Source organism: Echeneis naucrates, chromosome 19 (genome assembly GCF_900963305.1).
Source record: "Echeneis naucrates chromosome 19, fEcheNa1.1, whole genome shotgun sequence".
Lineage (NCBI taxonomy): Eukaryota > Metazoa > Chordata > Actinopteri > Carangiformes > Echeneidae > Echeneis > Echeneis naucrates.
This window is the reverse complement of record NC_042529.1, coordinates 8,092,188-8,117,284: the sequence shown is the minus strand read 5'-3', so window position 1 is coordinate 8,117,284 and position 25,097 is coordinate 8,092,188. Positions and strand designations below refer to the sequence as shown.

The window sequence follows — 25,097 nt, the reverse complement described above, 5'->3', positions numbered from 1 at the left end:
AATGGCTGTAGGCCAAAATACCTCTGGACTGAATTGAATAGACCTACAATCAATCAGAGCAACAAAGATGTGAGTGGTAGCATTAATCTGGTAATCCAAAAATCCATTTCATATAAATTATAGATCAACATGACATGATTTTGTAAGTGACGCCATTTGCAGGAGTTTCAAGAGATAGCTCCACCTCAGCAGCCATAGCATACCATCTTGGTTTTTGACCTGTGCTCCAGTGGCACTCATCTGTCAGCAATCATTTCAAACCCATCTCATTTTTGATAAATGATTCAGACTAGCCTGATTCATCCCAGGATGGAAGTCTGTATGAACCAAACTAAGGCCAGACCCATCTGTGAGGGTGGATAATGACTGTGGTTTTGATGGCCAGATTCCATTTTTTTTTTTTTTGGTAGCACTTTATGTGTAGTTGTTCCCAACAGTGACATCAGAGGAAACAAATTGTTCTTCCATTTGCTATAAAATATTGCCGTTTAAATGCTTTCAAACATCATATTTTTCCAAATGTTTCAAAATGGCTATTTGCTCAGGGTCAGCGAAGAAATGTGTCGGTTGAAAACAGAGACTACTTTCGACACTGATGAAACTGATAGCATTGGTTTTGAGTTGGATACTTTCCTCCGTTGCAGACTTTGTTTCCTTTCATGTCTTCTCTTTCTTCCTATTTGTTGAGGCATTTAGTATGAAGCTAGTCACTTTTGTCAGATTGATAGTTTTCATATATGTATATATATCTCAAAACTATCTTTCTGCATTTTCTTTTGGTTACTTTTAGCTCTTTATTCTAACACCTGAGCAACAATTGCTCAACATATTTTCCCACCATAGAGCCCAAATTTCAAGATTTCAAGATTTGTCTTTCAAATAGATCTGAGTAAAGCTCCTGTCTATTTTTAGGAAAAGGGTTAGAGGCACGAAAGAGATAGCAAGAGTCAGCAAGCCATATAATACTACGTCTATAAATATGTAAGGTAGTTTCCAGCTACGTCTGTGTGGCCGTCTTTGTATGTGGCTGTGCATTATTTAGAATCCAGCGTATTTGTATTTTTCACTGTGAATGTCCTTTTCTGTGTGTATTGGTCTTTTTTATCCATTTTAACGTCTCTTTGGGTGCATGTGTATCTGTATTTTACAATTTTTGTTCCTGCTTGTTGCTTTGCGTGTGTGTACATGTGAACGAGACAACTTTTTTGTGTGTGTATACACGTGTGTTATTCTATTTCCATGTTGAATTCACACAGGGTACAATGCACCAGCTTCGAATTAATTATCCCAGCTTTATTGAATAAAAGCTAACCATTGTACCAGTGTGGTTTGAAGAGGAGCTTTCTAATGCAGCTTAATCATTTTGTATGGTGTCAACAGACAGGCTTTGTAGCCTTAGGCAAAACTGAATTAGTAATATTGATCCCAGTAATGAAAGAGAGTGTTGGTTAAACGAGAATTCTCTTAAGTTCCCTTTTGGCAAAGTGTATAGTTATTGTTTCCATTACTGCATTATTTTCTACTCATTTTAAAATGTCTTTGTTATTTTATCAGGGCCTGTGTCAAGAAATTTATATGAGCCCTTATTTTAACAAGGTCATGATAATTCAAAGCTGTAATGTCCAGAATTTTAAGCGTCCCAGAATTGGCTCCTCCTAAAAGTGCTTGTGTTGTAAACATTGTTTCAGCTTTATGATGTGATAGGCAATCTATGCATCTACTCCCCCAAATAAATAAGTCACAGACTACTAATTTAACACAGTTAGTAAATCTTCTCACTCCTCTGAGCCACCAAATTGCCTTTTGAGATATCTTCAAATAACACTAATGGAATTTTTAAAAGGCACAAACAACTAAAAGTTACCACGGGTGCCTCAATCAGCACATGTTGTAATTTATGTAAAATTGTCACACACATGTGAAATACTTATTTAAGCTCTGTGCATTGTAGGGCTATGAATGTAAGCTTGGTCTGATGACAGTGACATTTTCTGTTTTGGCTCATTATTACAGCGGCTGAATTTCAAATGAAACAGGAGAAGTTGAAGTGCTGATCTTCAGCTTCAAGTATCTTTTGGGTTGTTCACTTTCATACTGGGTGAGCAGCGGAGTACTCATATCCCCTTAGCCATGTATTAAAAGGTCTACAATTTTCTACATTGTAAACAATAGCTCGTAGCCAGGACTTTCACCTTATTAAACCCATAGCATCAGATACTGAGCTGAAATGTTTTTCATAGTGGTGCTCTCAAAAATGTAGATTTTTAACATTTTCTGCACATTTTTGAAGGTCAAAGAAAGTTTGTCTCCAGGAGGCAGTAAAGATAAATATATTGGGGATGGAGACACAAATACGGATGCACGCACATAATAAAGGGAAGTGAGGCATAGCTTTGGCACTGTAACCTGCTGTTTGTGCATTTTTGCTCTGTGGGTTTCTCATCGAGTAAAACAGTTTAGCTGAGGAGGTTTGTTAAATCATTTTCGCGACCATGTGTGGCTCTCTCTTTTTCTGTTCCTCTAACTGTAGGCCCATCGCTGCACCTGCAGAATTAGTATGCAGTCGGTATCACATACACATGAATAGTTATCAGCGCCTGGTGGCAATTATCAGCGTGAGGTTAAGTGAACCGAAAAACAATATTGCCTTTCCAAAGACTGTTGAAATCTACAAACCCCTCCTACCGCTTTCCTTACTTTTGTCTGCATTTGTAGTATGTGTGTCTATAGATTTTTGTCACTGTGTCTTTGAATCCAGGCCTCCCCCACCCCCCCACCATTCATGCTGTCAAAATAGCCTCAGAACCTGTTGCTTTGTTAATGCATGTAATTGGACGGTGCTGAGAGAGTTAAGAGCCTAAACATCAAAGCTTTGTCTTTATCAAGACAATTAAGACATCGTGTGATCAAGAATGAGAACATGTTGCTTTGTCTTGCATCATTACAAAGATGGAGATAATTCGGTACACTGCGGCAAGAGATTTAGATAAGTCAGGTCGCATCCAGCGGCTCAAGTTTCCTGAGATGTAGTACGCCCTCTGTCCGAGAATCACAGTCAACCAGGCAGGTCACAGTTTTTATCGGTAAAAGCCAGCTGGACAGCAGCAAATCCGGAGCTGTCAGTTTCCCCCTTTAAGAGAACACAGTCCCATTTGTCTGCCATCAAGTCAGAGAGTGCAGACTTATAACAGATGTGTCTGCCAACTTTTGGCCAATTTATCTCACATTAAAGCATCATGCAGAAGCTACAAAGACAAAATCTTTCATCTTGTGGTCTGAACAGACAGAATACTTCTGTCCAACTCTCCAAGGCAATGTTTTGTTTTGTTTTTTTAACCCCCATAATGCACACAGCTGTAAGATATGCACAACCAGGCTGTTTATTGCTTTGCTCCGCAGACCTCAGTACATAAATTCAAAGAATGTGTTGAACATTCTCCAATTGGTGCTTTCAAGTCACGCAAAATCAGACTTTTCTTAATTGTGTTTGGAGTCTTTTGTACAGAGCAACAACAGAAAGAAAATCATACATAGAGATACAGATAAAGCTAACCTAAATCTAAAACATCAAATCGTAGCTGCTATCCAGAATGACTATGGGCGATGTGTGTGTGTAGTAATTGTAGCAAATTATCATTATATTACCTCAAACAGAGTTTCAAAGTTAGTGTTGGCACACGCATGGAAGGCCTGCCATCGTTAGCTGGGTGTCCTGAGGCACAAAGCAGTAGTTCAGTTTCTCTGTTTTGTGGCACATCACATCCCTCAATCAGAGGGTACGTGGGTCTAACTGGGGGCTGTGGGGTTTTCCAATTCAATGAACCAAGGAGCTGACTGTATGATCAGTGGCTTCTTTCATTTGATATACCACTAATGGTGATCTGGTCCAAAAGTAGCTTCATTTGTGGAGATTCATTCTTTTAAATACTATTTCAAGGCACACAATCTCCTTTTGAAATATGATAAGTTGGTATTGTTCTTTTTTGCCACACTTTTCTGTGTTTTAAATATAGTTAAAAAAAAAAAAGTGGCATGAGTTTGAGTGTGAATGGTCATTTGTCTCTGCATGTCTCTATTTGTTGGCCCTGCGATAGACTGTCGACCTGTGCAGGGTGTAGCCCCCCCTTTCCAGAGATGCCAGCTGGGATTGGCTCCAGCACCCCCCTGTGACCCTTATGGATAAGCAGTTGAAAATTAAAATAAATGAAGGAAATGAAGCTTGCCAAGCTGAGACATGTTTTTTTGGAGACCCAAATATAAGTATTCATGGAAAGAAAAGCAAGTTAGCTACTTCATTTATTTGTATGGAATAATTTAATCATAATGAATAATGCAAGGCATAATGAAGTCGAGACTAAACAAGTGAAGATCATGTTCCAAAACCAAAGTTCATAATTTGAGATGAAAGAAAGTTTAGTTGCAAAAATGGGAAGCTGAATGGACCAAATAGGTCATCTGGCCTCTGTTGAGCTCAACTGGCGACAGACAGGAGGACTGCCCCTCTGCCAAATCGCATTATTACAACTTACCCAATCTTTCAATGAGATTCTGAAGTAGGAGCAATAGCACTTTTGTAAAATGGCAATTGTGCACCACAGAAACACTGAATTGCAGAGAGCATTGAGTAGTTAGTGAACTGTTTCGCCATTTAACCTCTCCAGTAGAGAGACAGTGTACATTAAAATATCTTGTATGACAGAAAATCCTTTAAATTTATGAGGACAAAGATGTAAAATGATGCTCCCGTATATATTTCTCTTTTGTATTCATCACCTCTGTAACTTTTGCTACTTCCTTACCGTCAGACTCCCATTTCATCTCCTGTAAACTATCTTGTATCAAATTACACATCTTTTCTGCCAAATTTAATAAAGTCCTGAGGGCTTTTAAACGTTTTAACTGAGATAAATGTGTCCCTGCACTAACTTATGCCAAAGCCAGTGCATCTGATCCGTGGCTCTATAAATCCAGTAATTGTCTAACTGAGCCCATCGAAGGTTACCTTGTTTTGTTGATGCATACTAACAGCCAAGTTAACCAAGTGCTGCTGGCAATGATACAGCTGTGACGACAAATGGCAAATAACTGTGGTCTTGTTATTTACAAGACTGCTTTCAGCTGGGAGAAAGCAAAAGAGAGAGAGGGAGGGAGTGGAGTAAGGTATGAGGGAGAATGACTGTGACAGAGCAAGAGAAGTGCAAATAAAGGAGGATGCAGGAAGAGGATAGCAGAGGGATGCGGCTCGTGAGTTTCAGGTGGATAAAGCAGAGGACAAGGGTAATGCTATAGTGATACAATGAAGGCTACAGAAGACAGCTATGCACAAAGACACCTTTTCCAACAGTCAAGTTGCCAGACAGGCAGAGAGGCAGAGAGTCGGGCGCACATGCTCACTGACAGATCAACATACAGGCAGATATGTCTTTACAGTGGCAGATAAGCTGACAAGCTGACAGATTGAAGCAAACTAGCAGACAAGAGTCAAAGAGAGAAACAGATAGATAAGAAGATACACAGACAGTTGCAGTGATAGACGGGCAGACTGACACTAAATATTCTACTAGCTTTATAGATGGAGAGGTAGACGTTAAGCTTCAGTAGTCAGTCAGGTGGACGGACAGTACAGTCATGTATTGTTAATGTCTGTTGGCCGGTCATTGACATGGATGATTCCTGACAGATGGTGACGGGCTCCTTTAAGGCTCTAATCCATCAACCAGTTCAAACCTGTTTAAATATGAATGGAAGCGCTTATATATGTATAACTACAGGTACTAAAGACGTGGCAGGTGGACAAGCACAGTGTCAGAACAAAGAGCTTCTACTTGTGTCTGAGAAGTAATATAACAACGTGTTTCTAAGCCTAAAAAGATGAGAATTGGAGAAGCATATAACTTCATTCCTGACCTCAAACCAGTGCCAGAGAGTCTGTAAAAAAAAAAAGGAAGAGTCAGACACATCCTGCTTGCCTTACCCCCTCTCACATGAACAGGTTGATGTTGTTATCACAGTGCTCCCTTTAATAGAAATATAAGATAGCTTTCGGGCTGTGACACCCTGATTGCCAGACCAAACAGATCAAAAAAAAAAAAAAAAAACACTCAAAGTGGACTCGGTGTAAAAGCCTGAATTCAGACATCTTCTTTAAACCTAAGAATCCATTGCTGACAGCATTTCACAGTGTATCTGTGGAGCTCTGAAAGGTCAGCTGCTGTCAAGTCCTGTGCCGGAGCCTGAAATTAGCATGATCTCTATTTACTGAGCTACAATGGCAGTGCAGCGTGAAGAAAAATTACAATACAGAATTAACTTTTAGTCACATGAGTGAGCAGGATATTGGATTACAGCTGTTAATTGTCTTCATGTCTAAGGAGGCAGCATGGCATTGCAGGGGCCAGCACCGTCGCCAGTTTGTGAAAGGTCCTTGCCCAAACCCAACTTGGCCTCATGGATTCCCGTTTGTAATGATTTCCATTGTGTTTTCAAAATAATGACCTTTTATGAATTCCTTTACAATTAGATTATTTTAATATAAGTCTCCCTCCCCAGTGTTGAATATTACTGGGCATATGAGTTCATATGAGTTGGTTAACACGTGACAACAGTGATCTCTATACGGTCATGCAACCCCAATCAGAAAACTAACTAATAGAATAAAGAGTAATCTGGAAAAGTTTAACTTACAGAGACGATTAATGCGTCCAATTTTGCATTTTATGCATAATTCTGCGTATTAATGTAAATATGGGAGTTAAAATACATTTAGGCAAGGATTATGTAACACAAGAGTTCAAAGAAGTACAGCCAGGATAGCCGACAGGTTGTACCACACCACAAAAATGAGCATCTTTTGAATTTGTTGTTTGTTATGTTTCCTGCCTGGTCGTTGTTGTTACATGAAAGCGAGCACACAGCGTCAAGTAGAAGCAACCGCTCGCATTTTCTATTCAAAGGAAAGCGCTGATATTAAAATCTGAAAGTATATTTTACCTTTGCACTCATTTTAGTTTGATTCATGACATTGCAGCGTAGCTCAGGTCCATTTTCGAGGGTCTGAAGTGGATTCACTGATGTGGCGGCAGCTGTCAAAAGACGAAGAAGAAACAGAGACAGACGATAATGAAAAGAGAGAGATCGAGATTTTTAGTGCTTTCTTTAGACAGAGAGGTAAATTACAACAGACTTGGTTTAGATTAATAATAACAACAAGCAATATCATCACTATCTCCTTATGTCTCCTCAACCACTCTCCTTCCCCCACACACACACACACACACACACACACACAGACAGATCTAAATTGAAAGTCAAACTCTAAGCACAAACATTCAATTAATTCTACATAGATTGCATATTGGGACACACCAGCACGCAAAGGTAGATAAAGATGGGATTTTAAATTCACTGCAGTATTTTGTTGTTGTTGTTGTTGTTATTGTTGTTTCCGTGTGTATGTGTGTTTAAATTATTTAATCTATCGTGAGCTTCAGAGGCGTAGATAAAAGAACAATATTCCCAGATATTTACAATATAAAAACAACTTCCCCTGTGCATTCTACATTCACTCCACCAACAAAGACAACAAGAGCTATTAAACTTTTGTTTTGGCATGTCTGGCAATTTGAAGGAGTTGGAGGAGAAAGGATTTAAGATAAGCAACAAAAAAAGTGTGGGACTTTGTTGTTGTTGCTTACTTCCTCACCTTTGTCGAAATGGGAATTGTTGATTTCTTTTATCTGTTTTTCACATCTGCTAAGAGTTTGGCTTAGCTAAACCTTGCAAAAAATTTAATTCCCCATTCATAACAACCTCGTCAAACTTTGTTGTGCTGTCCTCCAGATCAGAAAACGCTCACACGGGATGTGTTTGTAAAATTTATTCTTTCATTTCACCGACGTCTGGGTCTGGTTTATGTAAAATGATAATCCCCCGACCCCCCTAACATTTTTGCATGGTTTGGCTCACAGCATCATGGGAAACATTAACACTGCTGGGCTGCTGGATCACTGAGTCACTGCTGCTGCGAGGAAAAAAAATACAGCTCCACATAGACCCAAGCCTAACGTACCAACACACACCCACAGCTCAGGGAATATTCATTTGGACAGAGGTGGCCACCTCAATACCAGGAGTCCATTATTTCATCTCGTGATAAATTCAACAATAACCCATCCTGCTCTGTCTCACATGTGTTTTGTGTGTTAGTTCTTCAATGTTGTTCATTCAAGTTCACGCTGTTTCAATGATGCTCGGCCATTCAAGCGTCAGTTCACAATTGCAACAAGATTGTCACGCACACAGGGGGAGGAGAGGGCCATGAAAGGGCGAGCGAGGCCGTGACATTCACTAACAGAATTTATTAAAGAAAGACACTTTTTTGAGCGATACAGGGAGAGCCGTGAAGACCAGAGAGTTTGATTGACAGAAAGGTGTGACAAAAATGAAGAGGTTGTGTGTGAAATGTATGGCAGGAGAGAGATGTGGGATTGGAGTGCAGAGAGACTGCCAGAGGGCGCAAAAAATGAATTTAGATTTTTCAGACACTGCAGAGCAAAAATAATAATAAACTGAGGAGAAAATGACAACTATAATAAAATCTGCAATATTGGCTCACTATCACAGTATCTTAAGCAAATCCAAGTGATCCAATGTTAAATTCTCAACAAGTTAGGAACCATCATTATTCAGGCCACTGCTGTAAAATCGTAACACCTTCCTTATATGAAACCACTCTGGGTTTGAACCAGAATGTCGCCACCAGCTCATAAAATCATGGGGACATGTGAGCTGAAAATTGAAGCCTTCTAGCGGTTTCCACAGCAGGACAAAAAGTAAGTTACAGAAGTCCAGTCTGTGACGGTTATTTCTCTAGGTGGTTAAGACCCTTCGCTCATTGGACTCCTAATAAAAACCCTGTAGTCAATTACAGTAGCCAACCCGCTTGAGCGAGAGAGGGTGGTGTTCAGTGAGTGCTTCCAGCTCAGGTTGCAGACCAGGAATTAAACAATACTGTCATTTTAAGCAAGAGAGCTCAGTATTGGATTTGTGGATATTTTCTATACATTACATAAAAGGCTCAGCCTAGATGGCATCAACGCTGTTGGCAAGAAACAAGTCTTTGGATGATTTAAGATACACCGCATGTATCTCCTCATTGTTTTATTTCAAGTCCTTACACAGCTATTTAACTATGGAGCCAATCCAGCACTGACTGCCTTTCTCCTTCTTTCAATGTTGCATTATAGCTTTCCTTAGTGTGGCCAATTAAAACAGCTATTAATGTATTTAAGCATAAAGTATTTTCATGGTTATAATTTTTTAATTCAAGGCTTTCTGCTGGATCAGCCCTCATTTTACTTGAGTATTGTTTGAGTGATATCACAGTGACTGACAGTGTGTTCAAACCTCCAACTGGTACTGTATATTTACAGATTTTTTTTCTATTTCTTTTTTCTTTTTTTACCCCCCCCCCCCAATAATCTCTCTGACATCATCCCTCACTGTTGCTGCGCCTTTCACTGACTCAAGTCACAAAGGTTTGCAGAGTAGCATCACATGACAGGGGCCGATAAGGCTAGAAAAGCTCTGTCAGTTAAACTTCTGTGTTACCATGTTGCCCTCAGGCAACACACCCATTTTTGGCCAGTCACATCTCCACAATGCTCGAAATTGCCTCAAAGCTGTATTTTCTGGCCTTTTTCCATCAGGAAAAAAATCTCCAAACTAATAGATGAATAAACCTTAATTTTTGATAGTTTAATGCAATGTATTTGCTGATTAAATATTGGAAACGTATTAAAATAGAAATGTTGCCCTGCAAAGTTGCCTTGAGGCAACATTGGATGATTATGGAATCACCATGACAGTATGAAACTATGGTGTGTTTGGTCTGGCGTGTATTGAAGTAGATATCATTTTCAAAAGCATACCATTCATTATAAGTTTGTGCTGATCATTACCATTGAACAAAGATAAAAAACTGATGTTGGTTGCAGTAAAGTAAAGTTCAGGCTATCACTGTACTCTATAGGCCATAGTCTCCTATTGAAGGATGAAAGCAGTGAAAGTAAAAGTACAGAAACAGGTCTTTCCAGTAACTTATAAGATATGGTGTACTGTGAAATCCAGTTAAAATTAAGTCTTTTATTCTGTGTATATATTTTGTTCAGTGTTTATGTTTTCATTCAGTTTGCGTCACATTTGCATGTTTTCAGTTCCTCTTATCTGTGAAAAAAGTTTCTTTAGATTATGTTTTTGGGTTTTGTTTTGGGTTTTTGGGTCTGTTTTAATATATAATAACACTCCAAACATTTTGTTCATAACTGGCATCATAATGTGTACCATGGAGGGTTAAAATATGTTCCATCAAGATTTACTTATCAATAATTTACAGGTTATACCACTGAAACATAGTCTTGGCTGGCACAGTTTAAATAAACCTGGATTTTGGCAGCATATGAAACCGTATTTTCTTCATACTGACAGATTGGAGGTCTTTTATTCTTTTCGTTTTGCTTTAAGAATTATACAAAAAGTAATCTGGATGGATGAAACCAGGGGTTCGTGTGCTAAATTGTGATCAAACCACAAAGCAAGAACATACATGAGATCCGCCTTTATGCAACAGACAAGGTTAATAAGAGTCCATGCAAAGAAAAGTTGGCTAATCTTGGTTAATAAGACTTGACTTATTTCAGTTTGCTGTCTTCCAGGCACAGGCTCCCACACTGAGCACACACTGTAGATCAAACATCATGTGGAGAAAAAAAAACAACCCTTTATTACGAGGCATTGCCAGAGCCCAATGAAACCAAAGCAAAGAACTGCTTGGCACAGAGGAAGGATATTGTAGTTTGGCTCAGACAGTGAAACAAAGTAAAAGAAAGAGATCAAAAGAAGTGACAGAGCCAGAATTACAGTGGAGAAATGAAAAAGAGCAGCGTGAGCAGGGACAGCAAGAATAATGACACAAGGGGATGATGATGTATCATGAAGAAGCAGGAGCGAAGCGAAAGGGGCTAAAAAGCGGGGGGAAAAAAAAACCTAAAACATAATGAGTGAGACAAATGAATGACAGCAGCTAAAAGAGAGGGGGGTATCATTGCCCAACATCTATCGCTATCCTCATTAAGCTGTCTTTCCCTTCACACTGCTAAAACTCTGTGTTGCGTTTACGTCATTTGTCCCAGTCAGTATTTGGTCCTAGTGTGTGCTTGTGTTTGTGTGTCATCCATCACTTTATGCATACAAACATCTGTTCATACTATTTCAAAAAAATTCAATAGCCACAAGGTTCATCTTCGGTAAATGCCTTGTGCTCTGATCTATGGCAACAGTGCAATTAGAGTACGCATCTGGGGACTGAGTACAAGTCAATACAATGTCCTCACAAGTGGAGGAGTGCAAGTTAGTGTGTAAGTGTGTGTGTGTGTGTGTGTCTGTTGTTATCAGTATCAGCCCAGCTTGCTGTAGTTAGGGCTACAATGATTAGAGAGAGCTGGAGGTGGAGGGGCAGGGGCTTGATAATGAGCTCTATGTGTGTGGCTGTGTGCTTGTGTGTGGTTGTTGGGGTGTGTTTGCATACAAGCTGGTGTAGTTTTTATCTGTCTTATATGTACGCTCAGCAGCTTGTGTTCCTGTGTGTAGATGGAAATGCGTTTTGACCCATCTGTAAGTAATTGTGCCTACCGGTAAGGGGGGTGTGTGTGTGGGCATCCATTTCATTGTGTTACTTTACCTCTCTCAAGTAGCCATTACAGAAAGAGAGGGATGGAGGAATGATAACAATTGTAGCTAAAATCTGCTGGGATGTTAGCTGGAAGCAGCAGCCCAGATACAGTTGGAGGAATGTAGATGGGGACAAATTGAGCGAATAAATTAGAAGAATTAGGAGAATTATGATTTTAGTATGTTAGCAATAAGAATCAGAAGAAAAAGAGTTTAGAGAGCAAAACACCAGTGTGAGAACACAACAATGAAAGAACTGCACGTTTCTAAGTTGTCTCACTACAACAGAACATGCCCAGATTTATTGATTGACCATGTTTTTGCTGCTGCTGCAGTTGAAATACATTACCGCCAACTTGTCATTCTCATTGAGTCTCTCCATGTTGAATCCATGCAGCGTCTCGTCCTGATCCTAACATACGGTTTCCCTCTCTCCTCATTACAAAATAAAACACAAAGCTTTCAGGAGCTTACTGGGGGCCACGAGGTTTAATACAGTAGTCATAAAAATACAAAGCTCTATTTTTGAATTTCTCCTTATTCTCCCGTTTCCCATCAGCTCTTCATTGTGCACGTTGCATTTTACAAAGGCTAAATGAACAAGAGTGTGGAGAAAACGGAACAGTACAGTAGTCAGAAAATGCCTCGTTTTGGCTCATTACAGCAGGAAAAGTTCCTACGTGCATAATAACAGCATGGATGACGGCCATGCTCCAGTTCCAGGGTGCTGGTACACTGCGCATGCTTGCTGACTGTCACAAATTAGGAAAGCGTCATTGTTGATATCATTACCTGTAGTTTCTGTTTTGTTTTGTTTTGTTTTTTTTTTTAAACTATGACAAGTCTGCTGTCAAAAATACGCCTTTATTCTTTCTTTTATATGACAAGTATTTACTTCGCTTTGAACTTTATCACGCAACACATTCTTTTCCAGTTAATTTTCTAATCACTCAGTGCTTCATGTTGATGATATATTTGCTTGGAGGAGTGTTCGGGTAGAGCAGGTGGTTAGAGAAGCAATTGACTGGGCTGGAAGTTAACAGCAACACCAACACACTCGCCACACACTCATACTCCCTCTCACTCCCAAACAGTCCCATTTGTCACCTGGTGATTACTTGATAGCTTAGCCAGTTGGTAGCCCATGTTATATTGTTTAGCCAGCTGTGACTGCTGGCCTAATGACTGCACTGGGTTTATTTAATGGAGCAAAAGCTGTTGTGAGTTGTGAGTTGCCAGATTTTAAGGAAATCTGTCAAGCTTGTAAGCAGGGAAACTGCCCACCACATGCAATGAGAAACAGGTGGACAAAAACAAGGCCATGCCTGGGTACTCTTTGAAAGCTATTGGTGGTTTAAATTCACTGAATGGGTCAGGCCATTTTTTGGGACTCTCAGCGAACATATCTCCAATAGATTATGGTCACCTTCTTTTTCTTTTTAAATGGATGAATCACTTAATTTCACTCACGCATTAGCACCAGTAATTGGTTGGATGGCAGCTGGATTAAGTGAACAACTGTCACTAGACCGAAGTCCTCATTGTGATTAGGTGGTGAGGAAATCACAAGGTTTTTTCCAACAAATGCTCTTAGTGATTCATTATAATCAGCAAACAATCAAATAATGCCACCGTCACTATATATCATAAAGGTCGTCGATCATCCAGGTAATCTTAGTCTTGGAGTGTTTAGTGGGAAGAAACTGGACTTCTTATGTTGTTTGAAGACGTTTCGCCTCGCGTCCAAAAGGCTTCTTTAGCTTTGGATGAGAACACTTCAAGACTGTCACAATAAGTTGGTATTTAATGACTGGATATTTTTGACAGGATGAAATGTTACAAACGTCACAGTTGCCTTTTCTAAAAAAAAAACATAACTGCTATTGCAAAATAGTTGTATACAGGTAATTTCTAGAAGGAACAGTTGCCATAGCTGTCAGATCAGACAGATTGTGCACATCAGAGCCTTGTAGCAGGTTTCACATTTTAGCACAGTAATGTATCTCACTATAAGGAAATTTTGGGATTGAATGAACCAAAAACGAATCACTTACTATTTAAAATTACCATTCGAAGTTTGTTTTGTTACTTCTTCATATGTACATATTTACTGCTTTTCTCTGTGATGAACCACAAAAAATAGCTGTCACTTATTTCAATCATGAAAACTGCCAAAACTGTTAATTTTGTGGAATTAACTAATCTTACAAGACATTCCAGGTTAATTCTTAATCTTCAGACCACTGGAAACATTAGTTTTTCTATTTTGGAGTCTTTTGATTTGAATTGAAGGGTTGGATGATTGAACTGTTTACCGTTTAAATTTAGACAGAATAAAAGTCTGTGCCAGCTGTTTGTGTGCTTCAGCTTAACAGCTTGTGTTCATTAAATTGCTTCCTCGAAGTTTGTTAAAGAAGTTGTATGAACCTGATTTTTATTTTTATTTATTTTTTTTTTTTACATATGCAGTTTGCATTCACAATAGTTTACTCACCAAATGTGAAATCAGCTTCAAATTTCAATTCTTTATTCACCAAGCGCCATATCTGGCAGGAAAGCAACACCATTGTTTTTCACTTTTTCAAGTCCTTTTCTCGTAAAGTTACGGGAAAAAAGCTAGTTAGTTAGTTAGTTATAAAAAGCTGCACGTAAAGCGGTCACAATTTTGTCACTTTCCAACTGTAACTCATCGTAAGGGCTATGATTGCTAAGCTGTTGCAGCTCCAGCTCCTGGCAGAAAACCTCATTCAGAAAAAGAGAAAACTTGCAAATTTCACGTACTAATTTTTAGCCTCTGGTCATAATTATCAACAGCTTTATTTTTCATTCATTCATCTTCTATCACTTATCTGTTTCCTGGTTGCCAGGTGTGCTGGAGCCGATCCCAGCTCACATTGGGCGGGGTAAACAGGTTGCCAGTCCATCACAGGGCCAACACACAGAGACACACAGAGACACACAGTGACCAACAACCACTCGCACTCACGTATAATTTAGAGCCACCAATTAACGTAAACATGATCTCTGGGCGGTGGGAGGAATCCCACACAAGCACAGGGAGAACGTTGAAACTCCACACAGAAAGGCCCCAGGCTCGGGAACTGAACCCACAACCTTCTTATTGTTGGGCCACAGTACTTACTGCAATGCCGCTGTGCTGCCCTATCACCAGCTGTTTTCCTCTTATATTCTTCAGCCAGTAAATGGAACATTTTGAAAAATTAAGTGACAGAAACTTGGATGACCTACTTGCTGCCCTCTCTTACTGTACAAATATATTATTATCATGTGGCAGCTATGGACATGTACTGCTCTGACCATTTTGTACTGTTGTGATGTCAGACACTCAACATGAAAAACCGGCAATGCACTTATGATCTATGATGTTGGAAATTGAAATGTGGAGGAGAACAAACATAAATGCTGTGCCAAGGATGAAGTGAATTTTCTCCTTACCAGCACTGGAGAGGTTGTTCAGCTGCCAACTTTTTGTGTTCCTTTCTGCAATAACCTCTAAGTATGTCTCAGCGCAAAGACTGCAAACACGCATTTTATCGTTTTGGTTAAAGTGAAGGTACAAAGGGCTCCTGGCATGAAGGGAAAAATAAAGGAGAGAAAGTTGGACATGCTTGACAGATTTAACTCACTGTTGTATTTAACTTGCCAAATTGCAGTCGGCCCTCCAGAGAAGGTGTGCCCCACAGCCTACACATGCATGTTTAATTTTCTTATCAGTTGATATTGATTGACTGATCCATTCCCAGGTTTCCACCAGTGAGTGAGGAGGCTGCTGTTGGGACCCAAGTGGGAGTCATCATTGCAGCTGCTGTCAATCAAACTATCGTGTACTCCATCATTGAGGGCAACGAGGGAGGTGAGTAAACTCAGAGCTGTTTATGCGCAGAGCTCTACTGTTGTGGATTTCACTTCTGGACTCAGTTTGCTCTGACTGCTTCTAAAGTAGGTGGTGAGTTTATATAATTAAGTTATGAAGCCTGTTAGTTATGGCCCTCTAACAGGGTCTGTACTCTTTGATAGTAGCAGCTGAAATTTCCCATCCCTCTACCTGTCTGATTAAAGAAGCAGAAAGAAAGAGTCTCCAGCTATTTCAATACATAACGGTAATAGCTTTTAGGTTCTTTCTCTATCATTTCATTCTTTCTTTTTTTTTCAAAACACATCAAACTTTACCTCTCAGTGCTATTCTCTCTATAAAATTTACTCTATAAAGCAATCAACTTACTATCCAGCTCCTATATACGAGAGAAATACTCACTTTGAATCCCTTTTTGACCTTAGTCTTTAGCTGTATGATTCTTTCATCCTCACTTTCTGGCTCTTGATGTCTTTCTTTCTCTCTCTGTCTCACACTCTTTCCAGGGACGTTCGCATTAAATGAAACAAGCGGAGCGATTTCCACTGCCAAGCCTTTGGACTTTGAGACCAATTCCAGCTACATACTGAAGGTAGAAGCCGATTCCATGAGGGTGGTTTCCTCCAACCTCCGAGCTCCGTCAAAGAGTAAGTTTTCAACTCTGGATTGCATCACCACAGATATAACAGATTTTTCTTCTTTCTAATCACACACACACACACACACTCAAGGATTAATAAAACACCAGTGCATTGCCTGATACATGATAAGATAATGTTGCTCCAGGCTTTAGCTTTCTCTGCACACTCTCACAACCCCCCACACCGTCTTTCTCTCTATCTGGAGCACGATCTGGTTTCACCTTCTTCTTACAGTACAGTCACGTGTCTTGGAGGATACATTATATTAGACCTTGGCTGTTTTGTTACCATTTCCAACCACCCTTTCTGCCTCTCAGTTGTCAATCAAAACCTGGACGCTACGCCAGTTTGTTGTCTTCACACTGATGTATTCTGCCTTTCTTCCTTCCATCAGCTATCACATAACCCAGCATATGCAATTATGTAACTGCCCAAAATTTAAATTACAAAGTTCAAATATGTTCACGACAGCCGAAGAGGCTGGAGAAAACAGAAGTTTGATTATTTCATGGGTTAAGATGGAAAATTTTCCCAAATAAAATGCATATATATGCCCTCACAGTTAAAGTGTCAAGTGAAGTACTTGCACTCAAATTCCTGAGTAACTATATAATCATTAAAATATACTTATATAAATGTAAGTAAAATATATATTTATAGAGTAAGTTATATATGTAAGATAGACTAGAAAGCTAAATTGGAAATGGCCATGTGACTGATATTATTAACTACTGCATTATTAAAGTGTTATATATCTGTAACATTTTCTTGTCATGGCTGGATTTAAAATCGACTAAATACACATTTTGGCAGTTAAGTCAAGTGGCCCTCAACCTTGTGTTAAGGCCTTATAAGATAAATCATTGTCTTTCTTTTTTTTTTATGAAATATTGGCTAAATATTCCTCTTTGGGTATCAGATAGTTGTTTTCGCTGAGTCATCTGAAAGGTTTAGAGGGAAAATATCGCTTAAAGAAGTGGCAATAACTGGTAGATAACAGAAATTTGACTGAGAGCCAAGGCAAGAAACATAGCCCTCTTCGAGTAAGAGGTCACAAACCAAAAAGGACTCCTAGATCGAGAACGGAACGGGCTGTAGTTCTAGCTATACTTTTTCTTTTTCTGTCACTTCTGCTCACATTTGAATCCATTTGAGAATGAATTACCTTCAGTTGTACACGTGATGACTAATCGATACAAAATGTGGTTTATTTGAAATCATATCTGAAGTGAAAGTAGCTCTCAATTAATCTCAAACTTTCTTTCTTCTTCTAAATTTCAATCTCTGCTGCTCTTTCTCTTTTTGCTCCTTCTTCCTTTCACAATATATCTGCATTCTTCTTAATTGATGCTCAGCTCCCCAGCTTCCTTCTTTCTTCTGTAATTATAGTGTTTTACCACATGCTGTTCTCTTTTCATCCAGCCATTTGAATTTAGGCATTCTGCAGGGATTAAAACTGAAAATCATTGTAGTCATTAGCAAATCCCCTTTCAATTCATTTTACTATGCATTTTAATCAGGCAGAAGATCAATAGTATTCTAATTATGTGTTAATCCAGTTTTCGAACTAAAGTGTTGGTTGGAATTGTAAATAGTCATTTTGAGACGGTGTCTCTAGGATGACTACAGTAGTAAGCACATTTGCAGCTGCGTGTTTGTGTATTTCTTTGTATGTGCCAAAGTTTTTGTTGTTGAATGATTTTTTTTTTTCTCCCCCCTTATTTGTCACTCTTGGAGTAAAACGCAATCCTGGGATTTGTTCTTTTTTTTTTTTTTTTTTTTTTTCAACACATGGTTCTACGAGAGTTTCGTGGATGTATTGTGCAGCAGATTTATGTGGGTGTGATTAAGAATTCTGTCATTTGCCAGATAAAGGCTGAATGCGACTCATTCCAAGTTGCAATCATTGAATACGAACGTCAAAGTCTCATTGGCACCGTGATTTGTCTTAGGCTGAGTAAACAGTGTGGTTTAATTACAGTTGTGGCTGCTATATCATGAATAGATTTTTTTTTCTCCCCCATACAGTGTGTGTGTGTGTGTGTGTGTGTGTGTGCCTCTTATACTTTTACAGATGTAAAACATTTTGAAACTTGGCACAGCCATTATTCTGAAAAGTTAACTTTAAAAGGTCATAATGTTGACAGCAATATTAGTCAGTATTCATGACCAAGGGGTTTCTTGGTGCATATATCTCAAGAATGTGATCAGATGGCTCAGAGCAGGGTCACCTCTAATGCAGCATCCCATAATAGTCAACAGTTTCTCTGAGCTCATTTTCAGAGTTTGTCATTAGTCACTATGCCATTCTATCTTTTGATCACCACAACGCTTTGAAATTTTGTTTTTCAGCCTTTCACTTTGGAGTCATGAACACAATGTTTACTGCCAAATCTGGAGATCGCTTACCAAACTCAAAAAACAAAATATGTGATCAAACCACGCCAACACAGTTGCGATAAGCAAGGAACTCTTTTATTTGGCAATAATCAAAAACAACAAAACAACAACAACAAAGGAGTGCTGTTTTTCAGTCAGATTACAAGTATTTGTGTTGTAGAGAAATGCTTCATCTCCTTTGGTCTGTTCACAACAGCTGCTGATCCGGCCTTGGGACTGTCATGTAACTAGACTGCAGATTGTTCGCTAGCTGAGGTTGTTCAATCATTGTCCAACCTGTAGAAAAGAAAATGTATCAATAGCTTTCCTCCCTTGCTGCTGAAAGTGTTTGGACCTGCAGTGGTGACATGTCGATGCTTTCAGCAACAATCAAAGACAGCGCTGCAGTTGTATTACCTGTGATACCTGCATGCAGCGCAGAAGCTATGGCTTCACCTGCTGTAGCCTGAGGAACCGCTGCTGTTTTCCTGCACTGCCGCTTCCAGATTGGGGGCTGGTGTCATTTTCAGAGGCTTCGCGCAATTTACCGTGCTTGTTCTTATTATTTCATTTCTTTCTTTTCATTTAATATCCTTAGAAAACGGTGATGGGTTTTTGGTTTTTTTTGGCAGTTTATCAAGCACCTCTTCACTTCATAGTTACAAGAAAACACTCGCTATGTTTCCTTATACGCATTTCTACTTTTCTTGATGCCAAACGCAGAAATATATCACAATGTTTTAATTACGTGTTTGTGTGTGTGTCTTAGGTAACACAGCCAAGGTGGTGATTGATATCCAGGATGAGAACGACCACCCACCGGTTTTTACCAGACCGCTTTACATTGGAGGGGTTGCAGAAGATGCCAAAACCTTCACCTCAGTGTTGCAAGTACAGGTATAAATACAGACACACACGCTTACACACACACACACACACACACACAGTCTAGTTTGTTGTGAAGAAGAAAGTAACAGGAAAATGTGACACTATAATGCAGGCAATCTTCTGAAAATAATTACTCTCCTTCACACCCTGTCAATGAGTATCATGTTCCTTTTATTTAATACCAGTTCTTCTTCAGGTAATTCCCCTTTTGTCAGTGCATTACTGAAAATATTGCAGCCTGGTTGTTAGAAGAAGCAGATGTGAAACTTAACTCAATTTAGCTCATTGTGAAGGTGTTTGCAGTGGTCAAGTGGATTTATTTAATTTACAGAGAGCTAAAGAAAGCACACGACAAGGAATCTGATTATTATTCTGTTACGCCCCTCAACCTCTCTTTCTGCTTTCCTGTTAATTGATACATCTCTTTGTTTGCTTTTATTTTTACCTAACTCTGTAAGAATTTCAAATCGCTGTAAACAACTTCAGTGAGTTGTATTATTAAAATGCCTTCCAGGCCCAAAATGGGTCACGGAGTGTTTCTCTTTCAGCCTCTAAGTAGCAATATGTTTTAATGAGCCTGGATGCCACAGGAGATTCGGGCAGGGTGCTGGGCAGAAAAGTATGTGCTTTAATATTTTATTATATTTTTTTAAGGATCCTGTATTTTTGCTTCATTAGATCGTACTCGCTGAGAGTGACAGAAATGATGAGAGAATAGAGCAGAGCCTGTAACAAAGCCTCATATTTAAAATAAAATATTGTGAATGTGCTTTTCTCACTCATAAATCTGCTGTCTCCAATGATTATTTCTCTGCTACAAAGACCTGCTGCTGGTTATTCATATGGATTTTGTGTGTGACGGAGGTTCAAGGTCTACAATCATTTGACCTCTCTAAATACTTAAAGAGACAAACAACTAATAGCCAGCTAGCAGACTCAATGAGGCATAGGCATAAGTAATACATGTGGAGGATTTTGAGAAGACAGAGGATTGATGGTTAGATAAAGATAAGTGGCTTCCTGCTGTGAGAGACAATGACTGGACAGAAGAAGGCAGGGAACACATGCATGATTCATGGTTGGATGAATAGATGTATGGCAGTGAGTGAGTAGAAGGATAGACAGGGATGCTGGCGCCACCTTCACTACCATCCAGACAAAAGGAGTGGGACTGAAGATGGCAACAACTCCTAATTTCATTCAAGTTTAATAATTCAACCACATTTGTTGTGAGGTGTGTGTATGTGTGTGTGTGTATGTGCTTCCATGCTGATGTGTGTGTATTCCTTAATGCTGAATGCCTGCCTTCAGAGCACATGGAGGAGTTATGCCGTAATACAGATTGATTAGACCTCATTTCACATGAGCAGATCTACTTGTTACCTCCAAAGGCTCTTTATATTTGTTACATAATTTCTTTTTCATTTTATCTCCTGAACACATTTCTTTCATTTTTCCAACCACAACCAATGCAAATTCAGAGACGTTGAATGCCCCCCCCCCGTTAAAAAAAAAAAAAAAAAAAAAAAACCTTCAAGGGCCTCTGCTGGTGTGGGCCTGTTGCTGGAGGTTCTTGTGAAAAGATTATTTATCTGGGAAGTGGAGTTTAAATTATATACTCATAAGTTTGAAGCTATATCAAATGAAACAACATCAGACATCATCAGAAAGGGTTGTACATCAAACAGAAAGTTATCACAACCACACTCATTTTATTCATCATGACATCAACTGCGACAACTGCGTTATACAATAACCCATCTGGAATGTGGACAGACATCATTAGTGCTTTCACATTGCACCAAAAGTTGAACTGTCTTTTTATTTATTTAATTATTTATTTTGCATTTTTGCTCAGGCTCTATATTGGCTGCTAAGCACAGCCTTGCTTTACCTCGGTATTCTGTTATTGTGTGAGTAAGTGACGCACAGATGTGCAAAGGATTCAGAGTAGCTGCTTTTATTTTCTCTTTTATATTGTTGATTTCCCTGTCAGAAACTTCAAAATGTGCCAAAGACGCAGAATTGAAAGGCTTTCAGTGCTAAAAAGTTTGCTGTACCTGCTTATTTTCAAGTGCTGAATTTGTCAGTTAATTTGCGTAAAATCTTTTTTTTTTTTGACTGTAAATGTGATGGCAAAAGGTTTTTTTTGTCCTTTTCATGCCTCTCAAAATACACCATGATGGGAAGGACAGTTGAAAAGCTGAAACACTGATTTCATTATGTGTATAAATGTACTTTCCATTTTCTATATGATCGGAAAGCAATATCCAGACAAACAAAGTGTAACTTTAAAATTGACAACAATTTGAGTGTTAACAATTCAATAAGTTCGGCATTTGCTACTTTTCAAATATTAGCATTAGCAGCTCTTTCCACACCAGTCCATAAGAAATGTTATGAGCTCAGGATCAAACTTAATTCCACTCTCCACTAGTGGAAAGTAACCCTCCTGTTCCCATTCCACCTGTATGTGTCCTTCTTTGCTTAACTTCCTTGCAAGACATGTAAGTCAGCTCAACAGTTACTATTTAACAATTGTGGAACTCTCACAGTTTTTCTAACTGTCCTGTTTTGTTTTGTTTTTGACATTTTCCAGAGGGTGACTTTTATTTTTCCCATTTCTGTCCGACTTGAGAATATCATTTCCATTTCAACACTTCTCCCTGGTGAACATGCTATACAGCCGCTGCTTTGAATGGGTTTTGAACAGAACTATAGCCCTTGGTGTAATGGAACATATTGTATATATCCAGGTCTGTCTTCCACACCTGTGCTGTAGCAGTTTGAACAGGTGGTTGATATTACTGCAGATATTGATTTATTGCTGAGTTATCCTATCTGTGCCATGGACCTCTGCAAACTGGAACACAAAAAAATAGATCCCTGCATCTCTTCCTCCCTCACTCCCTCCATCTCCATTCCTCCCTTATTGACCTTATATCTGCATCCATCTTTCCTTACCTTTATTTCCTTATTATTCCCTGTGCCGATGAAAAGCTTTTGTTTTTTATTTCCTCCTGTCATTGTGTTATCTTTTTGATGTGGTGGGTGTTTCAGAGCTGAATCCGTAGTCTGTGCTCCCGGCCCTTTCTTTGAAAGACCCTGCAATGAATCAATGTCTGTCTGACTGTGAGTCTGGACATGAATGTGAGGTTTTGCATGTACTGTGTGGATGTGGGAGAGACCTGGTAGTTAGCCAGGGTGACAGAGTAGCCTTTCATACAGCTCAAAGCACCACTTGACCCCCCTACTGCTGATTCGGAGAACTACATCAAACTATTACAGTGCTGAAAGTCTCACATCAGGTTTCGCTACAATCCTGATAGAACAACTTCATCTTGTGGCTTTTTGTGAATGAGGAGCATGTCACTAATCAATACACCAATACACCACAGACTCAGAAATAATAGATTTAGTTATTATCATAGTGATCACAATGATCAGTGCTGTTTGTGTGCATGATGGTGACATTTCAGACATGTCTGGGTAAAAGTGATTATAATTATTATAATGTTGTGGTGTGTGATGATTATAATATCGATGCACTCCAGTGAGTCATACTTCTCTTATTCTTCAGGCTCTGGACAAAGACACTGGGAACTACAGTTCAATGATATACCGGCTGATCATTCCCCCTCAGACTGGCAAAGACACAAAGGACAGCAAAGACGGCTTTGTCATTGAACCCTACAGTGGTGTGGTGAAGACGGCAATCATGTACCGCAACATGAGGAGATCATATTTTAAGTTCGAGGTGATGGCTACAGACAACTATGGTCAAGGACACAGCAGCAAGGCGGAGATAGTGGTGAGCATATCTATTTTTTGGCAACATTACTAGGTTTGCAATAATTTATTCTTTATCTCGTCCATTCTCCTAAAAACAAATCAAAATGAGATGATTTCGCCTCATTGCAATGGGAGTTACTGTCACCGCTACATTATCCTTGAAGCAGATGTGTAAATATTCAACTGTGAAAACAAGTTCTGATTAGCCGCAGTTGAAGCAAAAAGCAAACACAACAAATGCAGAACTTTTTAAGTTCCAGTTGAAGAGGTTTAGTGAAATAAGTCACACCTGAACAGGCTGTTTGTGTTTGCTGTTTCTGTTTAAGTGCAGAAATGAGTTGTATTTGCGTTCACTTCATCATTGTGTAGGTGTCAGTTGTGAACCAGCTCGACATGCAGGTGGTTGTATCAAATGTTCCTCCAACGTATGTGGAGAAAAACAAAGATAAGTTGCTCAGGTAAGGCACGTTGCACTCTTTGATTTATACATCAATCTATCACATACATGTACCCTGAATGATGAGAGGAGTTAACTTTATTTTAACCACATACAATAACTGTTGATGGACCCCTGTTAAACTGTCAACCCTCTCCTTATATAACATTTATAAACTTTGCTTGATAGTTTCCCACTTAATTTGAGGGGGAAAAAAAAGATTTCAAAGCAGTGGAGCAATGGCAGGTGGGATATGTATTTGGTTGTCCATGTCTTCATTCTCTCTGACAGCCTGAAAAGTCAGTCATGGTTCAGAAAAAGTCAGTTTAATATTTGAGTGAAGATGGAGTCATACAATATTGAAATCAAGCCCCAACCTTGATTTGATACCATTTTCAAATATAGAGCTCTAACAGGGTATGAATCCCCCGTATCGATATAGCTGTGGTGTTTCTCCATCGGAAGAACTCAAGCTATAATTGCCACCATGGGGAAATCAACTCGGTAAAGAGCACAGACAGTACTGCATTTAAAAATAGTACTTTTATCATAATTTAAGCGTCCTAGTAAAAATTGTTGCGGCTGCTGTGTTGAATTGGAACCCATGCTGAGACTGTAACAAGGACAAGCATCAGACCAACACAGTTAGAGGGCACACAATGGTCCCGTAGGAATGAAACACAAAAACAGCAAGAACAACCAATGGATACTGATGTATTAAAGTTTATATTTTATTTATTTAGATGCAGTTTTCGCCTTTGTTGAACCGAATTAGAGTTTAAAGGTGTCTCTGTGCGTTGATGACTTCCAAGTACTATCTCTTGTGGTTACCCAGGAATATTTTATGGCAAAATTTCCAGAATGCAGATTTTTGTAGTAGTACCGTTTATTGTTGCCCATGCCAGTATAAATCTAAAAGGCAAGTTATGAAGTCACTTTTTTGAGTCCAACCAAAATACATTGTTATTGCAGCCCTAAAGACTGTTTTTGTTTCATCAATCCATCCCTCCTGTTTATGAAAACAAAAATGAGCAATGGCTCTTCATTTGGATTTGTCATAAATAAAAAAAAATATTAAACGTATATAAGCACCTGCTTTCATTTATCTTTCTGTTCCAACAATACACAGAGAAAATGTGAATTTTTCAGTCATATTTAGGAATGGTGATTAGTCATGATTAATCCACAGCTACCCTGTGATTAATCAGATTAAAAATGTTAATTGTTTGACAGCCCTATTTTTCAGGAATCCAAGATCTAAATATTAAACACACAATCCCAATCAGTGGTTTTGTCTACAGCGACACACACAAACACTGTGCTGCTGCTTCCTTCTGCCCCACGCAGCCAGTATAACAGG

General features: G+C 39.1%; 1 protein-coding gene across 1 annotated transcript in view; it reads left to right on the top strand.

The window, feature by feature from the left end:
- Positions 1–25,097, top strand: part of LOC115059626 (protocadherin-15-like) — a 144,338-nt gene that overhangs the window by 93,785 nt on the left and 25,456 nt on the right. Inside the window, exons 26-30 of the mRNA XM_029527226.1 lie at positions 15,492–15,601; positions 16,108–16,248; positions 19,391–19,518; positions 23,090–23,320; positions 23,671–23,759. Coding sequence (XP_029383086.1) covers positions 15,492–15,601; positions 16,108–16,248; positions 19,391–19,518; positions 23,090–23,320; positions 23,671–23,759 — 699 coding nt within the window. The remainder of the gene's footprint in view (positions 1–15,491; positions 15,602–16,107; positions 16,249–19,390; positions 19,519–23,089; positions 23,321–23,670; positions 23,760–25,097) is intronic.